Below are 24,866 nucleotides of genomic sequence, written 5' to 3' on the forward strand. Positions count from 1 at the left end.
CTGAGCTGAGTGGAAACCTGGTTTTGAGGCTGTTGTTTTTTGCTGTTTCTTTAATAAATTCCTCCTGTTTAAGAAGGATGGCAACTCCACTGATCACAACACACACATAGTGTCACTGCATCTAATACAACCCAGAGGAGCAATGCCCGTTCATGGTCAGACCAATGGTGCTATTGCTCTAGATTTGAGGGGGGTGTATACCCCAGAATGCGATCAAGCTAATTGAAACCATATTATGTGCATTCAGCCACCCTGAATTAATGAAACACAACACTACATCATTAAGGGTTAATTTGGAGACACGCTTTTAGAAGCTGGCAGTTTCTGCTAATCGGAATGGGAGGAGGGGACAGAGAAGTAAACAGCTGAGACTGAAAACCTTGGTGGTTGCAAAACCTTGATTCTAGATGCTTCTGATATTAAAAGTTTATTGAAAGTTAGAAAAATGATGGTCCAGTAGGAGTCATTATGACCGATGTGATTTGTAGAAGTTAGTTATAAAAGATTAGCCAACAGAGCATACTTGGAAGCAGTCATAGACTATCAGAGTTGGAAGGGACCTCAGGAGGACATCTAGTCCAACCCCCTGCTCAAAGCAGGGCCAATCCCCAATTTTTGCCCCAGATCCCTAAATGGCCCCCTTAAGGATTGAACTCACAATCCTGGGTTTAGCAGGCCAATGCTCAAACCACTGAGCTAGCCCTCTGAAACCATCTTGAGAGACGTTTTTCCTAACACCCTTTCTCCCTGGTGGGTGAGCAACTGGCCACTGAGAACCTGATGTTAATTACTCAATACCATTCCAGATATTAGGTAACTATCTGGGATGTTCTAAACCTATTGTTTATCTCTGTGTGTGCTTAAACCTAATAAACTGCAGTGCTAAACAAGAGCATACTTACTTGCATGAGTCTTATCAGACAGAATCGTTGAGTTCCTGTTGATTTATTCCTTACACCTCCTGGAGTAAAATAGTTAAGTTGCCCCTGTTGGGGTTCTGAAAACTGAGGGTAACAGGGGGTCAGGACTCCCGGTTCCTATTCTCAGTTGTGCACTGACTTATTGTGTGGCCTTGAGTAAATAACTTTACTGCTTAGTCCGTCCATGACATGGAGATAATGCTGCCTAGAAACCTAGCTAAAGAGCTTCTAGATGTAGTGATCAAAAGCATCACGCAGAGTGTATGTTAGATTCAACTTCACAGTTCAGCTTCAGCCCCTGGGCAACGGTGGCCCTGTAGTTCCAGATAAGGTATTGTGTATGTGTGTGAATAGCTGGCTAATGGAAGTTGTGCTGTTTATCCCCCTAACTGTGAGCTTCCAAAGCCACTCCGGCCTCTGCCCAGCATCCTGCTTTCCCAGCTAACGCAGGAGCTTATCCTTCCACCTCTCTTAGCTGTTGTCCACCTGGCTTCAAAGCTGATCTCTTGCCCTGCCCCAGATGACTGGCCTACGAGAAAGGACTCCCAGCCCATGCCCATTGCAGGTACTCTGCCTGCTACAGGCCCCCAGCCTGGAGGAACAAAAGGAAACTGAAAGCTAAACAAAGACATAAAACAGTCTTTTCCTTCAGGACTTTGTAGCAGAGCTTTAGGGCCCACAAGCTGTATGATGCACAGCCTCACCCACTTGCCGACCCTCAGCTGATTTTGTAAGGTTTCCTGGCTTCTCTCTCAGCTGCTGACTGGCCTGTCGGATCCAGTGCTTGTCCTGGCTGCACTCACTGCAGGCTCCTTGTCAGGCCACAGCAGCTCCCGTCACAACTCCAGAGCAGAGGGAGCCCAGCTAGGAGGAGGAGGGAGGAGGATCCAGCGAGTGATGAGGGAGGGGAGAATAGGAGAAAGCATCCAGGGCAGGGAAATAGGGGAAGAGGTGGAGAAGGGAGAGGGACCTAGAAGGAGTAGGTGGATCAGGAGGCATGACCTGATGGCGATGCAGAAGTGTCTGTGCCCTTGACGGAAGATGTGTAGCAAGGACGGGGCTTTGGGGGAAGAGGCAAGGTTAGGGGTGGGGCCCCAGGGGTCAGCGTGGATAGTTCTCTGAAAACACCCACTCAATGTGCAGCGGCAGTCAAAAAAGCAAACAAAATGTTGGGAATCATTAGGAAAGGGGTAGATAATAAGACAGAAAATATCATATTGACTCTATATGAATCCATTGTACACCAACATCTTGAATACTGCTTACAGAGCTTGTTGACCCATCTCAAAAAGATATACTGGAATTTGATAAGGTTCAGAAAAGGGCAACAAAAATTATTAGGGATATGGAACAGCTTCCATATGAGGAGAGATTAATAAGACTGGGACTTTTGGAAAAGCGATGACTAAGAGCAACAATACCCGAAGTCCAAAGGTGCAAACAATTTGATGTTTATTGGGGTGAACTTCCAGCAAGCATGATTCCAGTTTCCTTCCTTAGTGTCCCGCTTCCCAGCTCTGACACCACAGAGCCTTACACCTGTGTCCCTGTTCCCATTCCCCCCTCCCGCTTCGCAAGACATGATTCCAATTCCCCACCCCCATTCCCTGTTCCCATTCCCCCACACACACACACCCACTTCCTGATTGACTGCAGACTATATAGTAAAACTTGAGTTCTGCTTCGCTATACCTTAACCAAACATTTTCCTGAAATTTAACTAACCAATCCTAACATATTGTAACATGATTATTTAACCAATTATATCCCAGCACCTTAATTAGTTTACACCCAGCAAAATTAATTATACAGCAGACAGGAACAATCACAGAACCAGACCAAGATTATACAGACAAACAATCGGGAAATGGGGACTACAGTGATAGAACAACACAGAAATGAGGACTTCACATCCCAGCTATTGATAAGTGAGTTCTTGCCAGACAGGATGCTATCAAACTAAGTTTCCTTTTACATTTTCCAGGCACTTCCCTTTCTCTGGAGGCGATAGCCATTATCAGGACAGGATTGTATTCCTAACAGCCCAATAGCACCTTCTTTCAATGTGACTTGGTTGGAATGTGAGGAGGTGACCGGTCGCTTCCCAGCTTATGGCTGCCTCTGCTGCTTAGCCAAAGGCCTTAGCCTAAGAACAGGGCCTCAGGCTGTCTCAGTAAGAGAAGGACCTTACACTGGCAGACAGTGATTTTGATTCTTTCTTTTATACCTCTAGAACTAGCCAAGTGATAAGAATACAGCTAAATTCTTAGAATCTAGGCCTTTACAGACAGGCCTGAATATCTAGATCCTAACACTGTCCTACACTTTGTTTGCAGAAGCTCAGACTAGACGACAGGGGATAGATCACTTGATGATTACCTGTTCTGTTTATTTGCTCTGGGCACTTGGAATTGGCCACTGTCGGAAGATGGGATACTGGGCTAGATGGGCCTTTCATCTTCCCCAGTATGGCTGTTCTTATGTTATTAGGGGTCCAGTTACAAGCATTTAGAAAGGTGGCAATCTAAGGAGTTCTACATAAACATATTCCCCAGTTTGTCATGCTGACAGCACAGTAAGGTCAGGAAAGGGTTTAATGTCTCTTTGTCCAGTCAGTGATTCAGGGAAGAGGGCCGAGCACCATGTCAACAGCCACCTCTGCACGGAGCTGGGTCCAAGTGCCAGAGCACCAGGAGAAAACTTTAGGTCCCTTTATGAGTAAAGAACCAGAGAAGTCTGTCCCGGATCTGTTTGGTCCTCACCCCATAGATGATGGGGTTTAGCATGGGGGAAACCAGGAGGTACATGTTAGCAATGAGAACATGGAAATGCAGGGCTACATTGTGGCCATACCGGTGCATGAGAGAGGAGAAGAGATGTGGGATGTAAAAGGCCAAGATGGCACAGAGGTGGGAACCACAGGTCCCAAAAGTCTTGAGCCTGGCTTCCTTTGTGGGGAGGTTGAAGATGGCCCTGAGGATCTGGATATAGGACATGGTGATAAAAAACACATCCAGACCCTTCACACAGAATAACACAAAGAGGCCGTAGTAACTACTGATGCGGGTGTCAGTGCAAGCCAGCTTCACCACAGCCATATGTTCGCAATGCGTGTGGAGTATGATATTGGTTCTGCAATATGGCCGCCACCTCGCCAGGAAGGGATAGGGCAGTATGAGCATGCCACCGCGCAGTACCACGGCCATTCCAAGCTTGGCCACCACGGGGTTTGTCAGGATGGTGGAATGTCTCAGGGGATCACAGATGGCCACGTAGCGATCCAGAGCCATGGCCATGAAAATCCCAGACTCTATCACTAAGAAGCAGTGAAGGAAGTACATTTGGGTGAGGCAGGCACTGAAATCTATGTCCCTGGAATTGAACCAGAAGATACTCAGAGTTTTGGGCAGGATGGATGCAGACAGGAGCAGGTCGGTGATGGCCAGTATGCAGAGGAAATAATACATGGGCACATGGAGGCTCGGCTCCATCTTCACGATGAAGAGGATGGTGAAGTTCCCCAAGACGGCTGTGGCGTACATGGCACAGAAGGGGATGGAGATCCAGACATGGGCCACCTCCAGGCCAGGAATGCCCACCAGGATGAAGGTGGAGGGGTTGGTGAAGTCGGTTGTGTTGGAATCTGACATGACGTAGGTGAGAAGGTGTCCAACTCTGAAGCAGAACAGTGTCTCCTGTATGTACCGTATGTTCCTCAGACTTCCTCTATATGCCCAGTGTCGAGGGTGATAGTGGCAGTGTCAATGCCTGGATGGAGAGACAATGTTAATATGAGATACTAAATGCACTACTGGAGGCTCTTCTCATGGGGGAAGCAGACTGGTCGCTCTGCACACACTGAAAATGACATTTTCCCTATTAAAAGAAATGAATTATGGACAACTGACCCTACTAATGCCAATTCCATGTTTCAAGGTGCTCCGTGCACCAGTAATTTCTACATGTCATGGTCTGAGAAAAGTTAATAGGTAACATGAGTGCGGATACTGGGTTTCCATCATTGTTCCTTAATACAATGTAAGCCCAGCCTAGAGAGTCCATGCTGTAGGGAGTTTCCCATTTCCCCAGTTGATCAAAATCTGAGACGTGCCGGGGGAAACATTCCAATTAGAACACACCACAGGGAAAAGTCCTCGTTGTCATTAACAGCAGCTCAACAGAAACACCGGCTCATTCACAGTAGTGGCCAAAACAAAGACCTAAGGACTGGGATGGAGAATAATGTGCTCTGGTCATGCACTGAGTTTCCATCACCCAGTCTCTATAAAGGATATAGCAGATAGAAAGGGGATTTCTGAGACAGGCTATGAGAATGGGGGAGGCTGCCATAGGCCGACAGGCTGAAAAGTCTGGGACTGCTGAGTTCAGAGAAGAGACAAAGAAGGGGGCATATGATAGAGGAAAGCAAAATGAAGAACGAACTGATGACATTCAAATGGAGAAAAAAGAAAATAGGCAATGAGAATGGGGGAGGCTGCCTTAGTCAGATGTGGACAGACTGAAAGTCTGGGACTGTTTAGCTTAAAGAAGAGACAAATAAAGAGGCATATTATAGAGAGGAAAATAAAGCATTGAACTGATGACATTCAATTGGACAAACAGAGAACATTTCCCAACCAGTAATATCTGTGGATACTTAGTGCTTCAAATGGGCTAATTTCCCAAACTGAGAGAAACTATCAGCAGAACTGATTGAGAGGAAAATTTTAGACAGAAAAATGGGACGAATCTGGGAGTTCTTTAAGACGAGTTTATTAAAAAGACCCAATTCCACAGTCAAGAAAGTGGAGAACTTTGGCTAAAAACACGGTTCAGTGGCAAAGTGAAGGGTGCAATTAGTAAGGGGGAAGCAATATATAATAAATGGGGAAAAGGGAAAAAAGCAAGCAATGCAAATCTGAAGTTATGAAAATTGATAAGGGATGTTAAAGACATCGGGGAAAACCCATACTTGGAAGGGTAAGGATAACAAAAAGAAGCAGTATGATATACACATATCACAAAGTGATGAAATACTTTCACCTTCATTAGCAATCAAGGAGGATGTTAAACGGCATCTACAGTTGAACCGTAGAGTTACAAACACCAGAGTTACGAACTAACCGATTAACCACACGTCTCATTCGGAACCAGAAGTACACAGTCAGGCAACAGCAGAGCCACAAAATAAGAGGCAAATATAGGACAGTTCTGTGTTAAGCGTAAACTATTGAAAAATAAAGGAAAAATTTAAAAAAAAATTGACAAGTTTAGGAGAAAATGAAAAATCTGGCAAGGGATTAGTTAAAAAAAAGTCCAGGAATATAATTAATGCCAGCTCCAGCCCAGCTTCAGCCCCAGCACTGCTGCTGCTCCTCTGCCTCCAGATCCCTGGGCTGCTCTTCTGGCCCCTCTGGCTCTGGCTCTGCTCCCAGCTCAGCCTGGGCCCCTGCTCTCTCCTTAACTTGGCCTCGCTCTGGCCCAGGCCGCCCCAGCTCAAATGGAGGCTGGGACCCCCGTAGCCCCCTGGTCCCCTCATTGGCCTGCTTGCCCTGTCAATCAGGATAACCAGGAGCGTAGGCCTCTCCCCATTGCCCCTGGTGCCTGTCAGTCTCAGGAGCCTGGTTTCCAATCGACCCTTCCCATTTCTTTTGGTACTGGGACTTGGTCAATCAAATATACACAGTAAGTTTTACTAAAGGGCCAACAGTAACCTTTCACAAAGCTGATGCTAATAAGCCCAATCTGCAACTGTGGAAAGTTCACAGAAGCCTTCAATGCTCAGTCCAGTGGGGTTGGAGCAGCAGATTGCACCCATCCCATTCTTCAGTTACACACTGGAGTTCAGCCCATATTCCGTGCACCTGGAATTATAGACACAAAGCACCAGACACACAACAGTTTGGTTCATGCCCTGAAGGACACTGGGAGTGTTATATGGAGAGAAGGAGGGGTGCACAAAGAATCACAGGGAGTCTGGTTCATTTGCTATCAGCAGTATTGAGTAGCAAGCAGCACTGAGCTTTGAATTTCCTGTATTCCTTTCAACCTGCCCAAACCAGAAATGTGGCACCCAGGGTGTCATAGAATCATAGAATATCAGAGTTGGTATGGACCTCAGGAGGTCATCTAGTCCAACCCCCTGCTCAAAGCAGGACCAGTCCCCTATTTTTGCCCCAGATCCCTAAATGGCCCCCTCACAGATTGAACTCACAACTCTGGGTTTAGCAAGCCAATGCTCAAACCACTGAGCTATCCTTCCCCCCTCCCCTGTGACAAGGACCCAGAATGAAGCGCTGTCAAGGTTCCTTCCCCACTCTGAACTCTAGGGTACAGATGTGGGGACCTGCATGAAAACCTCCTAAGCTTACTTTTACCAGCCTAGGTTAAAAACTTCCCCAAGGTACAAATTAATTTTACCCTATGCCCTTGGATTTCCACTGCCACCACCAAACTTTATCTGGGTTTACTGGGAAACATAGTTTGCACACTTCTTTCCCCCCAGAATCCTCCCAACCCTTGCACCCCACTTCCTGGGGAAGGTTTGGTAAAAATCCTCACCAATTTGCATAGGTGACCACAGACCCAAACCCTTGGATCTTAGAACAATGAAAAAGCATTCAGTTTTCTTACAAGAAGACTTTTAATAGAAGTAAAGGAATCCCCTCTGTAAAATCAGGATGGTAGATACCTTACAGGGTAATTAGATTCAAAACATAGAGAATCCCTCTAGGCAAAACCTTAAGTTACAAAAAAGACACACAGACAGGAATAGTCATTCTATTCAGCACAGCTCTTTTCTCAGCCATTTAAAGAAATCATAATCTAACACATACCTAGCTAGATTACTTACTAAAAGTTCTAAGACTCCATTCCTGTTCCGTCCCCGGCAAAAGCAGCATACAGACAGACACAGACCCTTTGTTTTTCTCCCTCCTCCCAGCTTTTGAAAGTATCTTGTCTCCTCATTGGTCATTTTGGTCAGGTGCCAGCGAGGTTACCTTTAGCTTCTTAACCCTTTATAGGTGAGAGGATTTTTCCTCTGGCCAGGAGGGATTTTAAAGGGGTTTACCCTTCCCTTTATATTTATGACAAGCACACACAAATATTATCCTTGCAGGGGACTCTAGATAGATTTGTAGGTTATATGGCCAGGAGGCACCATTGTGATTATATTCTCTAATCTTGTGCATCACACTGGCCATAGGACTGCCCTGGATTAACTCCTATTTGAACTAGAGCAGATATTTGAGAAAAACATCCCATCTTAATTGAAACATGGCCAGTGATGGAGACACACCCGATCCTTGCTAAATTGTTCCAATGGTCAATTACCCTCACTGTTAAAAATTTCCACTTTGTCTCTAGTCTCAATCTGTCTATCTTCTACACCCAGCCATCGTCTCTTGTTAGACCTTTGCCTGCTAGCTTTAAGAGCCTGCTGTTATCAAATTTATGTTCCTCATTATAAGTGCTAATAGAATGCAATCATCACTGATTCAGATCAGATGCACTGCAGACTTCTGTACCAGTTTGAGTTTCATGAGCAATGAAGGCATCATGCCCAGGTATACTGCATTGCTACAGTCCAGACAGGTGGTGACAAAGACCTATATAACTGAGACCAGGTCATCATTCAACAGGATAGGATGGAGTCTCCTTGTCAACTGCAGATGTTAGAAAGCACTATTCACAGACACTGCTATGAGAGAACTCAGCATCAGCAAGGCATCCAAGAACACTCTGAGACTACGGACTGAATTGCCCAGTTGCTGGTGTGAATCTTCAGACAAAGAGGCTGCACCATAGCTGCCATCTCTTCAAAATGCTTTGCCCTGCCCACCAGCATCACCTCTGTCTTGCTTGGCTTCCATTTCAGCCAGCTGTTCCGTCCAAGAACGGGCCATTTTGGTGATAGTGGTGTGGTTGTATGGGAAGAATAGGAGGAGCTTGGTGTCACCTGCATATTGCTGGCATTTGAGTCCATGTTGTGTGATCAGCTCCCATAGTGGTTGCATGGAAATGCTGAAAAGCTTCAGAGAGGAACTGATCCTTGTGGGACTCCACCAGGGAGGGGTGTAGTGCAGGAGGTGCAGGTTCCCATTACCACTGATTGGGCGTGTCTCTCCAAGAAGGATTCACACCATTTTAGTGCATCCCTCTGGACTACTGCTGCCTCTCAGTTGAGACAGTAATATCTCATTGTCAACAGTGTCAAATAATGTAAAGAGGTCCAGGAGGATGAGCATGGATACCTGCCCTCCGCCTGGTGAGAGGAGGAGATCATCCATCAATGCTTCTAAAGTAGGGGAAGTGGATAGAAATGGACAGAAATGAGAAGTTCTGAAGTATAGAAAATGGATAAGAGAAGCAAAAGACACCAGAGACAAATCCATGGCTAGCAGGGCTAAGGAAAATAAGATTTTTAAGTATATTAGAAGCAGGGGAAATCCTTTACTAGATGGAGATGGTAACACTGTTAACAATGATGCAGAAAAGGCAAAAATGTTCAATAAAACTTTCTGTGCTGTGTTTGGAAAGAAGCAGGATGATGCACTGAGATCCACATTAATGTCCTTCCAGTCCGCTGGTAAATATGGAGGATGGTAAACAGCACCTATTAGGAAGTGATATTTTTCAATTAGCAGTGACAGATATCTTGCAACCAAGGAGTCCTGAAACAGTTGTCTGAGGAGATGTCTGCCACGCTGATATAAAGAGTGCAATGTAGGTATCAAATGCTCATTAGCTTGTTATTGGTCCTGGGCATAATAATGGAAAAGCAGACAGGGGATTTAGTCAATAGAGAATTAAAGGGTGGCACTGCAATTCATGCGGTTTTTAGGCAATAACAAATTTGGTTGATAAAGTGAACTGGGGAGATGTAACAGACTTAGACCATCACAGGTTGTTTGACTTAGTCCAGCATGACAATCAGATTAACAAACTAGCACTAGAGAGTATCACTAGATCATTCATTAGATGGAGTGAGAACTGGCTGACTCATAGATCTCAGAAAGGAGATGTCTATGGGGAATCATCATCCAACAGGGTTTTTTACTGTGGTTCGTAAAGATTTTTAAGCATTTAACTCCCAATGATTTGCCTCTCTAGGGGCCTGGCTGATAGGCTGGAGAGAGGAGGCTACTTTCACGTGGGGCTGTCAGCTGTGAACCGTCTCCTGGAGCGAGGTGCCTAGGACAGGTCAGCGCTTCCTCGTGAGAGATCCAAGAGAGACGTGGGAGACCCAGATCCAAAATCTCTGCTCTACGTGATTTGGAGCAGGGAGTTATACAGTCTCCCACGTGAGCACCAGACAAATGGTCATTTTGGGTGGGCCTCAGTCTGTCTGTCTGTAGCTGTTCCAGTTTGTACAAATAAACCTGCAGTGGAGAAGGGATTAGAATCTGAGTCTCTCACATTCCAGGTGAGGGCACTAAACCACTGGGTTAAGGGATATTCTGGGAGTGCACACACAGACACACACACACACATACACACACACTCTCACTCTCTCTCTCTCTCAACCTGCAAGGTCTGAGAACCCCTAAAAATCAGGCCTACTGGGGAGATGTGGGGGAGACACCTCACTGGAGAATACCATCAGAATTGAGGCCTGAGCGAAGACTCTGAGCATCTCGTTAGCTGAGGAGCATCGTCAGCACTCGGGTTGCTTTGTGCAGGCTACTGGCAGAACCTTAGGCTCCGGCAGGGTCAGGCAACACGTGAGCCGGGGTTTGAGAAAGGCAGCGGTGCCTAAGTTCAGTATTTACCTGAGTGCCTTTGTGGATCTAGCCCTGGGCGTCTTTCTGGAAGATGCTTTAGTCAAACACAAGTTAAGGTTGTTCAAAGTCAGGGGGACTGGCTGGCGATGCTTGGAAGAAACAGCCAAGTTCATGGACATCCACCTCTCACTTTAAAAGAACTCTTTCCTCCTTTCTTTGTACAAGGACCAGGCTCCCTGTGGCAAAAGAGGTTTTTATCTGCTCTTCCCATCCTCCAGTGGCTCTAGCGTCCCAGCTGCTTGTCCTGCTCGAACTTGGGCAATGCCCCCTCCTTAGGTGGCTAGCAGCTCTCGCACCACCGTGGGACGAGAACATGGTGTGATGCTGTATGATTGAATAATGACCAATTTTATCATTGTTGCTACCGCGGTTATACATTCTTGTACAAATCTTGTACAAAGTAAGTCCTGTCAGATGTCAATTGGAAAGTTAAGATTTGCTAAGTATGATTATCCTGTTTATATGCATGTTTCATCTGTGTCTGAAGTTATGATTATTGGCTGTATACTGGTATCTTAGGAAACTTAATTCTCACAATGGGCCGAAGAAGACACACCTCAGTAAAAATACGGGCAATGGTTGCCCCTGTGAGTCATCAAGTAATGTAAGGACATGTGATATGCTCATGTGACTCTGGACTCCATCTTGGGCCAGTAACTTTCCACACACAGAGGCTGTGGGCTTTATTTGGGACAGTAAAGTTCCCTGCACAGGGCAGAAGATATAAAAGGACCCCTGAAATATCCCCATCTTGTCTTCGTTTCCTGCTTCATTTCTCTGGACTGGATTTCTAACAAGGAAGCTCTGAACAAGTACTGATGACCCCCAACCTGTTTGGATGATTCCAGAGAGACATTTGCAAACTAGCAGTTTATTCCATCACTGCTCTGATCCTTATCTATTGTTTTTATTATTAAACCTTTGGTTCATAGTGAGTAACAGATTGGCAACAGTGTGATTATTGGGTAAGATCTGAGTTATATATTGGCATGGCTATGTGGTTGAGATCTTGAGATTAGAAGGATCCTATATGTGGTGAAATTGTTCTTCACTGACCACTCATCATGGAGTCCAGTGTCTGGGTAGTGAGCCAAGGGCTGTGATGCCTAAGGAGACTGCCTTTTTGGCTTCTAGTTAACAAGTGTGGTCAGATACAAGTTTAAATTTCTTACTTGGTTGCTGTAATCTAGTGATAGAATAACCACCAGTCTGGGGTGAGTCTGCCCTATTTCTCATCAGTTTGCCTGAATATGGCATCCTCAGCTGTGTCCCACTGAGGCACGGTGACACATGGACACAGAGTTCACCATTGATACATGCTTCACAGACTACTGGTTACTACTCCCAGGAGGTATCCCCCTTTTACAAATGGGGAAACTGAGGCAGAAGGCTGGGCTTAGTCTCTCTCAGACCTGGTTTGTATGGGCCATACAGCAGCACAGAGGCCTGGTGCTCTCTCTCCATCGCTTTACCTAGTACAGGGGATCCCCCCCTGATTTCAGTGGGGCAGTTCCCATTTACATCAACTAAGGATTTGGCCCAAGAAGTTTGACCGAGATCGAGGGATGTGATCATTCCCTTCTATATGGCATTGGTGAGGCCTCATCTGGAGTACTGTGTCCAGTTTTGGGCCCCACACTATAAGAAGGATGTGTGGAAAAATTGGAAAACATCCAGCGGAGGGCAACAAAAATGATTAGGGGGCTGGAGCACATGACTTATGAGGAGAGGCTGAGGGAACTGGGATTGTTTAGTCTGAAGAAGAGAAGAATGAGGCGGGATTTGATAGCAGCTTTCAACTACCTGAAAGGGGGTTCCAAAGAGGATGGATCTAGACTGTTCTCAGTGGTAGCAGATGACAGAAAAAGGGATGTGGTGGAATCTCCTTCCTTAGAGGTTTTTAAGGTCAGGCTTGAGAAAGCCCTGGCTGGGATGATTTAGTTGGGGATCGGTCCTGCTTTGAGCAGGGGGTTGGACTAGATGACCTCCTGAGGTCCCTTCCAACCCTGATATTCCATGATTCTATGACTAGAGATAAAGCATCAGCAGAGACCAGTGATCTGGGAGTGAAGATTCCCATCTTTGTTACGGATGCGCTAGTTGACCTTCTGAATAGCCTCTCCATGCATTAAATGGAGATCATTATTGATCATTTCTTATGTGCTGCTACCAAAAAGCCCTAATCAGCACCTTCGAGTCATACTCTGCGCTATGTAGAGTTCTAGGCAGCGTATGTTCCCTGGTAAACAAGCAAGACAAGGCTGAAGACTGAGCTGTGTGGGAACCTGTTTTTGTGACCCTACTAATGCCAATTCCATATTTGATGGTGCTCCATGAGTCAATAATTCCTGCATGTCATGGTGTGGGAAACGTTAATAGGCTCCAGCAGGAAACACAAGAGTGGATACTGGGTATCTATCATTGTTCCTTAATGCACTGAAACCCAGGCTAGAGAGTCCATGCTGTAGGGAGTTCCCCATTCACCTGATTGCTCAAAATCTGAGAGTAGGAAAAAAAACAAACTTTTGCCAAGATACTTGCCAAGAGGAAACACCTCAACTAGAACACACCTCAGGGGAAAGACCTGGGTGTCACTGTTAGCAGCTCCATGGAAACAGTTGCTCATTCACAGCAGTGGCCAAAACAAAGACAATGTTCAGATGCCTAAGGAATGGGATGGAGAATAACCTGCTCTGGACACGCGCTCAGTTGTGGTCACTCAGTCTCTGTAAAGGATATAGCAGATAGAAAGGGGATTTTCAAGACAGGCTATGAGAATGGAGCAGGCTGCCACACATGGATAGAATGAAAAGTCTGGGACAGTTTAGGTTAGAGAAGAGACAAAGAAGGGGGAATATGATAGAGGAGAGGAAAATAAAAGAATGGAACTGATTACATTCAATTGACCAAACAGAGAACAGTTCCCAACCAGTAATATCTATAGACACTTAGTGCTTCAAAAGGGCTAATTCCCCAACTCTGAGGCAAATTATCAGCAAAACTGTTTGGGAGAAAAATTTAGACAGAAAAATGGGAATGAAATTTGGGAGTACTTTAAGAAGAGTTCTTGAAGAAGAGTTTATTAAATAGCTAAAAAGTCACAATTCCACAGTCAGAAAAGTGGACAACTCTGGATAAAACCCTTGTTCAGTGGCAAAGGGAAAGCAGCAATTGTGTGTGTGTGTTGGGGGGGGGAGAAATAAATAACAAATTGGAAAAAGGGAAAATAGATAGCAAGTAATACAAATTGGAAATATTGAAAATTGATGAGGGACGTTAAAGTTATCGGGGGAAATCCATGCTTGGCAGGGCTAAGGATCACAAAAAGGAGGTTATTAAGTATATTAAGAACATAAGAAATCCTAGAAAAGGTAGGTCAATTCCTACTCATACCACATGAGATGATTAAATACTTTCCAGTCCATTAGCGGTCAAGGAGGATGTTAAACAGCATGTACAATAAAACCATAGAGTTACAAACACCAGAGTTACGAACTGACCGATCAACCACTCATCTCATTCGGAACTAGAAGTAAGCAATCAGGCAGCAGCAGTGCCAAAAAAAAAAAAGGGTAAATACAGGACAGTTCTGTGTTAACTGTAAAGTATTACAAAAATAAAGGGAAAGTTTAAAAAAAGGTTTGACAAGGTTAGGAAACACTGCAAAAGCTGCCATGAGATTAGTTCAAAAAATAAATTTAGGAATATAATTTATGCCAGTCAACAATACAATTTATGGAATACCAGTCTTGTCAAATAAACCCAATTTCATCCTTTAATGAGAGTACAAGTTTGGCTGATCAAGGGAACTGCACAGCTGCAATAGACTTCTATTTCTCTGAGGCATTTGAGTAAGTAGGGGAAAATATTTAGATAAAAATATAAACACTATACAATATCGGTAGAGCACACATTAAATGGACTTAAAACTGGCTAACTGACAGATCTTAGAAAGCCGTTGTCAATGGGCCATTGTCAGTAAATGCAGGTGTTTCTACTGGCGTTCTTCTGGGTTCACTTCCGGGCCTGATGCTATTCAGTATTTAAATCAATGAGCTCTGCAGCAAGAGATGGTACCTGTGAATCCTGAGATGGAAACATCTACTCTGGGAATCCCCCTCCGGTAGCCGTGTCCCACACCGCTCTCAGATCAGCATCTGCAGCAGCATCCCACGCCGAGAGCCGACACAGGGGTGTGCACCGTTTATAATATAGCTCTGTGCAATCCCAGTGGGGTTCGCTCAGCCTCTAGCAAAGAAGCAGGCATCTGAATGTAAACAGCTTGCAGACAAGCCTGTCTGGGCTCCTGTGTTCTTTATCCATGTTTAGGAGTAAACAGTAATTAAGGAACCTTACCAAAGGGAGATGAGAACTCTGGGGCTCTGTGTTGAGTCAGAGAGGAATTGGCTGCTCTGTGCACTTGTGTATATTTAGAAATTATAGTTAATTAGTCAGAAAACTAGGGATAATGCCTAGATCTCCATAGGGTCTAATACCTTGTAAATGCCCAGGATGGCTGGGTAGATAGTAGAGAGACCAATCTGGAGAAAGATGCATGAGGGGAGAAACAAACACTATCTGCAGACACACAGGGCTGTTGCTAAGAGATCAGAGAGCAATCATTCTCATCATTAACTATCAACACTCTATGTAGCACCTTTCTTTGAAGGATCTTCAAAACACCGAGCAAAGAAAAGTCACTGTGAATATATCCCCATTATACTAATAGATAAGCTGGGACACAGGGAGATGTGACTTGGCTAAGGTCACACAGAGAATGACAGACAGAACCGAGGGCTCCTCTATTCCATGTTGTGACCACTGTCTCCCCATCAGTAGCTGAGCGCATGACAAGAGGCAAATGGACTCAGGTCTAGCAGGGCCTGTTCTTTGGGTGGGTGCGATGCACTTCCCTGGGATGGAGCATAGAGTTGGGGTACCACTAAGCCCTCTGGCATACCAATCTGGGCTCCCTCTCACACTGTGAGGCTGTGACAAGCTGCAGTCCTCTCCAGGATTTCCACTTACGCAGCCATACACAGACAGGGACACACCTAGCTGCGATGACATGAATGCTTCCACTTGCCAGTTCAACACAGCTCCCCATCCTAGGATCCCAGAGCTGTATCATCGTGCCCCTCGTCAAAAGTCTTACCATTGCAAGTTTATTACCCAGTTTGCCCCCACTCAATGTGGAGAGGACAATGCACCAGCCCCTGTTCCTGAGGAGATTTTCCTTTTCATTTCAAACAACACACTGTTTTAGGTAATATATATTATATATATAAAATAGATTTATTAACTACAGAAAGATAGACTTTAAGTGATTATAAGTAATAGCAAACAGATCAAAGTTGGTTACCTAAGAAATAAACAAAATTGAAATCTAAGTTCTATACAGTGGACAGGATTTGAATCAAGCAGTGTCTCACCCTGATGGTACAAATAGTCCACTAATCTACCATACACAAGCTAGAAATCCCTTCAGCCTGGGACCATGTCCTCAGTTCAGTCCTTCTTCCTAAGGTGTTTCCAGGTGTTGAGTTGTGGGGGGGCGGGATGAGGCCAAGTGATGATGTCACTTCCCCATTTTATAGCTTCTTCCATGTGGAGGGAACTTCATTTTCCCAAGCAAAAGTCCCCAGCTCAGTTCATGGAAAAATACAGGCACAAGATGGAGTCCTGTGTCACACCGGTTGGTCACATGCCCTTGAACACTTTGACGAGTCGTAGCAGGGGCCATTACCCATATCCTGGCTACAATGTTCACAGGAAACTCCATCAGGTGTGGATAAGCTTCTTCTAAAGCCTATTGTATTTCTTAGTGGGCCATTACCTGGAACAGTTCATCCATAATATGCTGGCTAGACTGGATGTAAACTACCTTGTGGGTACTACCCTGGAGCAAACATGTTTGAAATACTGGTACATAGTCAATATACATAACTTTAGGTACAAAATGATATATGCATACACATAGGGTAATCATATTCAGCAAATCATAACTTTTCCATTGAGACCTTACATGACATACTTTGTATAAAACACATCATAATCATATCACCATGGTAAATATGGGGTTCCAGGGTGCTGCTTTGGGCAAAGGGAGCCACACCTCGCCCCTTAGTTTACTGCAGGAGTGCTAGTCACTGACTGATGAGGAGGCCGTGTGTCCAAGGCCCTCTTTTTAGGTTTTGACCAAATAACTCTCAAGTGTTGCAAATATTGTAGTGTTACCCACAGGTTTTCCTCCAAAGTTCTGTGCACCTTTTAACACTTTGTGGATCAGCCCTGTGATCTCAAAAGTCAGCAAGTGTGCCTTCTCTGGGTTGCTAGAAAACCTCTCTTTATATCTGTGAAGCATTGTTAACCATTGTGTTTTTTCAACTGGTGATAACTCAGTACAGATATTCATCAATGTCATGAGGTGGTGTGCCTCAGTTTCCCCTCCACACAGCAGACCAGGTTTATTATCATTTCCCGGTTGTGACACCCTTTGAGCCTGTTTACAGGTGTTAGCTGAGAAGCAGTATCCCCACAGGGCTTCTTGTTTACTACTCCTAGCATGTCCAAAAGCTTTTCTCAAAAATCATGCACATTACACTTTTTCATAGGATTGACCATCAGAACCAGATTTTTTGTGATAACCCTTACCATTAGCAACAAACTTTGCATCATGAGATTTAACAATAACACCAAATCTTTTATCACAGGTAGATGTTTCCAAGTATTTTATTATATCAAGCCCCGTGCTTTGAAAGTTTGGTTTCTTCAATACCCATTGTGTCTTTCAACATCTCCCTGAACTTTAACATGTGCTTAGTTTCTTGTTTTCCTTTCCCCGCAGTGTCCCCTTCAGTAGGGATCCTAGTCTAAGGTCATTTTGGGGTCTTGGTATGCCAGGGTCTGGTGAGATAAGGATGTAAGGGGACTTTGCATGTTGGCTAGCTCTCTGTGGAGCCGCTTTGCAACCCCAGGGTTATGGCCATGCAAAAATCCACCCCCACCTTGTGATGCTCTGTGCCTTGGAGGAACACCTTGCCCCCCATGTTCATCCTTACAATATGATTGTGTGGTATCCAATGCAAAGTTTGCCATATTGGGTGTCTTTGGAAGGCTCATGATGCACTGAGCACTGTTGTTGTAGTAATGTGATAGGTTGTAATTTCATGTATATAATTATGAGGCTGAAAATGTGTCCTCATGGCTTAAAACAAGCCCAGGTAAAAACTCTCCAAGAGCAGAGGAGCAGTTCACAGTTCACACCTCATCAGGACATGTATGGGACAAATGCAGCCTAGCCTCACTGGAACAAAAGACACTGGTCTAGGCAGCAACAACGGGTCTGTTGGACTCTGGAGTGAGTCACCCCCATTCCCTTGGTCAGTTTGGGACTGTGATGAGATAACGCTCACCTGACTCTGAAGGGGGGGGGCAAAGCCAAGAGGGAAGAAAGGACATGGTAAAAGGTAGAGACGTTTGCCATGCTCTTCCTTTCTCTTTCACCTCCATCTACAGACACCACCACCCGCAAGCGACTGAAGTGCTGATCAAAGGGGAGAGCCTGGCTGAAGGGCAACCAGCCAGCCTGTAGTGAGACGCGTCTCAGTTTCTAAGGGCACTGAAAGTGTTAAGATCAGCTTAGAGTGCGTTTTGCGCTAGTGAACAGGAGTGGCTAACAGGGGAGTTTTGCGAGGGAGTTTACAGGGGGAGTGTTAGCAGGGGCTAGAACTCAACATTTTTAAACTTAAAAGCCAAGAACAAGGAATCCATTCTGAAGCACTTAGAGGAGAGGAAAGTGATCAGGAACAATCAGCATGGATTCATCAAGGGCAAGTCATGCTTGACTAATGTAATTGCCTTCTATGATGAGATAACTGGCTCTGTGGATGAGGGGAAAGCGGTGGATGTGTTGTTCCTTGACTTTAGCAAAGCTTTTGACATGGTCTCCCACAGTATTCTTGCCAGCAAGTTAAAGAAGTATGGGCTGGATGAATGGACTATAAGGTGGATAGAAAGCTGGCTAGATTGTCGGGCTCAACGGGTAGTGATCAATGGCTCCATGTCTAGTTGGCAGCCGGTATCAAGTGGAGTGCCCCAAGGGTCAGCCCTGGGGCTGGTTTTGTTCAATATCTTCATAAATGATCCAGAGGATGGTGTGGATTGCACCCTCAGCAAGTTTGCAGATGACACTAAACTGGGAGGAGAGGTAGATACACTGGAGGGTAGGGATAGGATACAGAGGGAGCTAGACAAATTAGAGGATTGGGCCAAAAGAAATCTGATGAGGTTCAACAAAGACAAGTGCAGAGTCCTGCACTTAGGACAGAAGAATCCCATGCACCGCTACAGACTAGGGACCGAATGGCTCGGCAGCAGTTCTGCAGAAAAGGATCGAGGGGTTACAGTGGTTAAGAAGCTGGATATGAGTCAACAGTGTGCCCTTGTTGCCAAGAAGGCCAATGGCATTTTGGGATGTATAAGTAGGGGCATAGCCAGCAGATCGAGGGACGTGATCATTCCCCTCTATTCGACATTGGTGAGGCCTCATCTGGAGTACTGTGTCCAGTTTTGGGCTCCACACTACAAGAAGGATGTGGAAAAATTGGAAAACGTCCAGCGGAGGGCAACAAAAATGATTAGGGGACTGGAACACATAACTTATGAGGAGAGGCTGAGGGAACTGGGATTGTTTAGTCTTCAGAAGAGAAGAATGAGGCGGGATTTGATAGCTGCTTTCAACTACCTGAAAGGGGGTTCCAGAGAGGATGGATCTAAACTCTTCTCAGTGGTAGCAGATGACAGAACAAGGAGTAATGATCTCAAGTTGCAGTGGGGGAGGTTTAGGTTGGATATTAGGAAAAACTTTTTCACTAGGAGGGTGGTGAAACACTGGAATGGATTACCTAGGGAGGTGGTGGAATCTCCTTCCTCAGAAGTTTTTAAGGTCAGGCTTGAGAAAGCCCTGGCTGGGATGATTTAGTTGGGGATTGGTCCTGCTTTGAGCAGGGGGTTGGACTAGACGACCTCCTGAGGTCCCTTCCAACCCTGATATTCTATAATTTTATGATATAAACAAAACAATAACAAAGGAACCAGCTGCAGGAGTAAAAAGAGAATGCAAACAGAAGTCCAGCAACAGAGTGGGGGCTACCCAGTTTATTGCACCCAATGCAGCATGTATTATTACCATCCCTATGGGCAGGTGGCATATATGTGCATTGGGTGCAAGGAGCTCCTGGCCCTCAGACACCGTATATGGGCTTTGGAGATCAGAGTGGCTGAACTGGAGGAGCTGAGGGAGACAGAGATGTAATAGATGAGACTTTCTGTTGTGTGGTGTGTAGTTGCTGGTGAGTATTTGCTTCAGGTTGGGGGGCTTTCTGTAAGCGAGGACTGGTCTGTCTCCCAAGGTCTCTACAGACCACACAACAGAAACAGTAACCCAGGAACTAATCCCTGCAACAAACCAGTTTGCCAAATCTGTCTGCATATCTATTCAAGGGACACCATCATAGGACCTAACCACATCAGCCACACCATCAGGGGCTCATTCACCTGCACATCTATCAATGTGACCTATGCCATCATGTGCCAGCAATGTCCCTCTGCCATGTACATTGGACAAACCAGACAGTCTCTATGCAAAGTAATAAATGGACACAAATCAGACAGCAAGAATTGTAACATTCAAAAACCAGTAGGAGAGCACTTCAATCTTCCTGGACACTTAATGACAGACTTAAAAGTTGCAATTCTTCAACAAAAAAAGTCAAAAACAGACTTCAATGAGAAACTGCAGAACTGGAATTAATTTGCAAACTGGACAGCATCAAATTAGGCCTGAATAAAGACTGGGAGTGGATGGGTCACTACAAAAAGTAATTTTCCCTCTGTTGATATTCACCCCTTCTTGTCAACTGTTGGAAATAGGCCACATCCACCCTAATTGAATTGGCCATATTAGCACTGACTCCCCACTCGGTAATGGAACTCCCATCTTTTCATGTGCTGTATATTTATACCTGCTTACTGTATTTTCCTATGCATCTATGCATCTGATGGAGTGGGTTACAGCCCACGAAAGCTTATGCCCAAATAAATGTATTAGTCTCTAAGGTTCCACAAGGACTCCTGTTGTTTCTCCAAGACTCCATGCAGCTCGCCTGTGTACAGCAATGGTGCCCCCCTACCCGATGACGGCACAGTGGTGTGGAAAAGTTACCATTAATGGGGCAAGAAACAAAGCAGCTCTGCCAAAGAACCTGCAGCAGCGGATTGTCCAGTATCTCCATAAGAGTTTCCTGGAGAGGGAGATTCCCATGAAGTGAGGGAGTCCATCAACAGCCTGTTCCATCACACAGGCTAGGCATGTGGTGGGAGACATACCTGCTTTCTGCAACTCTCCTGCCGCCAACAACTCGCTTTGGGGATTCCGAAAAACAAATCCACTTACCAGGGCCTCCTCTCCTGTTTGACTGGCTAGCCTCCTCCAAGGTAGAAAACAGCTCCTGGCTGCATGCATCTCTGACCTCTGAGTCATTCTCTGTCTCTGGGTCCCCTTCCACATCCTCATCCAAGGTTTCCTCCTCCTGGCTCAGTCCACTTTCAACTGGCACGCGAGCCACTGAATCATCCACAGTGGTCTTCACAGTGGTGGTGGGATTACCACTGAGTATCACGTCCAGCTCTTTGTAGAACCAGCAGCTCGTGGGCGCAGCACCGGACCGGCAGTTTGCCTCCCACGCATTGTGGTGGGCATTCCACAGCTCCTTCACTTTGACCCTGCACTGCAGTGTGTCCCAGTCATGGCCCCTTTCTGTCATGCATCGTGAAATCTGTCTGTAGGTATCATAATTCCTATGGCGGGAGCGCAGCTGGGACTGGACAGACTCCTCTCCTGAAATGCCGATGAGGTCCAACAGCTCGGCATTGCTCCACGTGGGAGATTGCCTGGTGCGTGGAGCAGGCAGGGCCACCTGGAAAGATGTGCTGAGACCACTGCACGTGTCACCGAGCAAACAGGACGGGGACTTTCAACATTCTAAAGGAATTTACGGGCTGGGGATGACGGTTGGTCTCCTGAGGGCAGGTCGGTAGAGTTCAAACCGATGACCAGAGAGGCAAGAACAGGCCTTGTGGGACACCTCCCGGAGGCCAGTCTCAGAGCTGTAATCTACCACGGTGTCTACACTGGCACCGCAGCGCTGTAGCCCCAGAGCAGAAAGCTCTACGCCTCTCGCTGGGGTGTGTTTTTTCAGCACTACAACTGAGCAGTTTCTGCTCACTCAGTGTGTACCCCTTGGGAGTTACCGTGCAGAAAGCTGCTTTACTGTGCAGAAACTTGCTGGTGTAGACAGAGCCTTACCACGTGTGCCTTCTCTGGGTCACTAGAAAACCTCTATTTGTATCCGTGCAGCATTGTTAGCCATTGTGCTTTTCCAACAGGTGATAATTGAATAGAGATACTCATCAATGCCATGGGGTTGTGTGCCTCAGTTTCCCCTTCCTCACAGCAGATCAGGTTTATTATGGTTTCCCTGCTGTGACAAGCTTTGAGCCTAACAGGCATTAGCTGAGAAGCAGAATTGCCATAAGTCTTCTTGTTTACTACTCCTAGCATGTCCAAAAGCTTTCCCCAAAAATCATGCATGTTACACCTTTTCATACGATTTACTGTCAGTACCAATCTCTTTATTATAAGCAACAAACTTTCAATTATGAGATTTAACAATAACACCAAACCTTTTATCACAGGTGGGTGTTTCCAAATATTTTTTATTAGACCAAGCCTTCTTCTTGAACAGTTTGGTTTATCCAATACCCATTGTCTTTCAACTCATCCCTGAACCTTCAAATGTGTTTAGTTACTGGTTTTCCTTTCCTCTCAGTGTCCCATTCAGTAGGGATCTCAGTGTTAGGTCATCTTTGGGGTCTTGGTGTGCCAGGGTCTGGAGAGGTGAGGATGTCAGGGAACTTTGAGTGTTGCTAGCTTTCTGTGGAGCTGCTTTCCAACGCCAGGGTTATGCCCATGCAAAAAATCCACATCCTCCACCCTGGGTTTTCCCTGCGATTCCCGCTCCCAGCACTGGGACCTTCCCCACCCCTTTCCTAGAGGGTTGTGATCTCTGCTTTCTGGGCTAAGAGGTATGTTTTCTCCAAGCAGCTCTTTCATAGCTGCTTGGTATGTCTTACCAGCCTGAGGAATTACTTCCTCCCCTCTGTCTGGTGGGTCATTAGCGTTTCCAGAAACCACTATCTGTTCAGTAGGATCGATATCCTGTCTTAAAAAGTCAGAGTTAGTTTTCACAAGCATGCCAGGAACAAAGTTCTGAAAAGTCGGGACCTGGATTGTGGTCCCCTCCCTCACCCCTTTCTCTATTTCAGGCTTGTGTGACTGCTCCCCTCCAGGAGGAGAGTTACACAGTTCCCTCTCAAAGCCTGAGCCACAGGTTGGGTGCCTGGCAGCACAGACACTGAATCAGCCATTCTGTCCTGGATATCCTCCTCCATGTGATCAGTGAGGACTTCCTAGCTGAGCTTTAGGGCTCACAAGCTGTATGATGCACAGCCTTGCCCACCTGCCTCAGAGCCCTGCTCCCAACCCTCAGCTGCTTTTATACGGCTTCCCGGCCTCCTTCTCTGCCCCTGACTGGCCTGTCATCCCCAGCGCTGTGTCCTCACTGCCCTCACTGCAGGCTCCTTGTGAAGCTGAAGCAACTTCCGTCCCAGGCCCAGAGCAGAGGGAGCCCAGATGGGGCGGGGAGGGAGGGGGAGATTGTGACACACTGGCACCCCCATATTCACCCCTGTCGTATAATGATGGTATTTTTTGTAGAAAGGATTCCTTGTGAGGTATCATTCTAATAGTATTAATCTATTGAATATTGATATCCTCATAAATTGTATGTGCTACCACTGTATGTGAAGTTATGACGTTTGGCTGCGTGTGTGCTACTGAAACATGGGGTGAGTTGAGAACATCCTCGAGCTGCCTTTAGGTACAACAATTAAAAGGCCAAAGCATGTTGATAATTTATTGAGGAAATGCCCACAAGCAGAAGGATTATCCCAGGAACTGTGTACCATAGAAATCACACTACACACTGGGAACTGTTTGATCCTGGTCACAGCAAAAGGGGGAAATAACATGTTGGAAGGGGTCCTTATTCTCCGTACAACAACACACTTGAAAGTACCAGAGGAAAAAGACTGAACGGAAAGTGCTGGTTCCAGGCAGGAAAGAAGGAAGCCTGCCTGAAAAAAACTTACCTGCTTGTGCTATCTGAGTGAGATACTACTTGATTCAAATACTAACTAGCACATTAGGCTCAGATTTAAATCACTATGTGCTGTGTGAAGTGTAAAGGGGGAAAATATCAGCTGAGTTGGTGCCTGTCCACTTTCCTTTGTGGAAGTGGCAGACTGGGTAATAAATTCATACTGGTCGTGTTTTGACCAGGGCAGGATGGTAGAGCTCTGGGGCCTTAGACTGGGAGCTGGGAATATTTTGGCTGTAGCCTCTCTATTGTGAGTTCATGAGTGGCTGGCCAGAGCATTCATGAACATAGCTGGGTGTGGTCCCTGCCTGTAGATGTCAGTGCGAGTGTAAGCTTGGAGGGTTTTGCAGCTTGTCGCAACACCATAGTGCAAGAGGGAACCCAGATTGGTGGGACAGAGGGCTCAGCTGTACCTCAGTTCCAGGTGGCACCCCAGGGGAGACCCATCACTTAGATGATGCACAGAGTGATGGGGGGGAGGAGAGGTGAGAGCAACAGGGATGGGGTTTTGGGGGAAAGAGGCACAGAAGTGGGTGGGGCCTTGAGGGAAGAGGTGGGGCAGGGGGCAGGGCTCCATGTGTCCAGTTACAATTACAATTAGAAAGGTGGCAACCCTAGGAGTTAATGAGCTGTACACAGACCAATTCCCCAGTTTGTCATGCTGACACAGCACAATAAGTCTAGGAAAGGATTGAATGTCTCTTAGACTGTCCAGTCAGTGATTCAGGGAAGAGGGCCTAGAACATGTCACCAGCCAGGTCTTCACGGAGCTCAGTCTGAGAGTCAGAGCACCAGGAGAAAACTTCAGGTCCCTTTATGAGTAAAGAGCAGGAGCAGCCTGCCCCAGATCTGTTTGGTCCTTACCCCGTAGATGATGGGGT

At 45.9% G+C, this 24,866-nt stretch overlaps 1 protein-coding gene across 1 annotated transcript; it reads right to left on the bottom strand.

Moving 5' to 3' along the window:
* Positions 1-3,622: 3,622 nt before the first annotated feature.
* Positions 3,623-4,570, bottom strand: LOC141994845 (olfactory receptor 52M1-like). Its single transcript, XM_074965316.1, has one exon. It carries the CDS (start codon positions 4,568-4,570, stop codon positions 3,623-3,625), a length of 948 nt encoding a protein of 315 aa, XP_074821417.1.
* Between the last annotated feature and the right edge of the window lie 20,296 nt (positions 4,571-24,866).

The sequence above is a fragment of the Natator depressus genome, chromosome 1, assembly GCF_965152275.1.
Source record: "Natator depressus isolate rNatDep1 chromosome 1, rNatDep2.hap1, whole genome shotgun sequence".
NCBI lineage: Eukaryota > Metazoa > Chordata > Testudines > Cheloniidae > Natator > Natator depressus.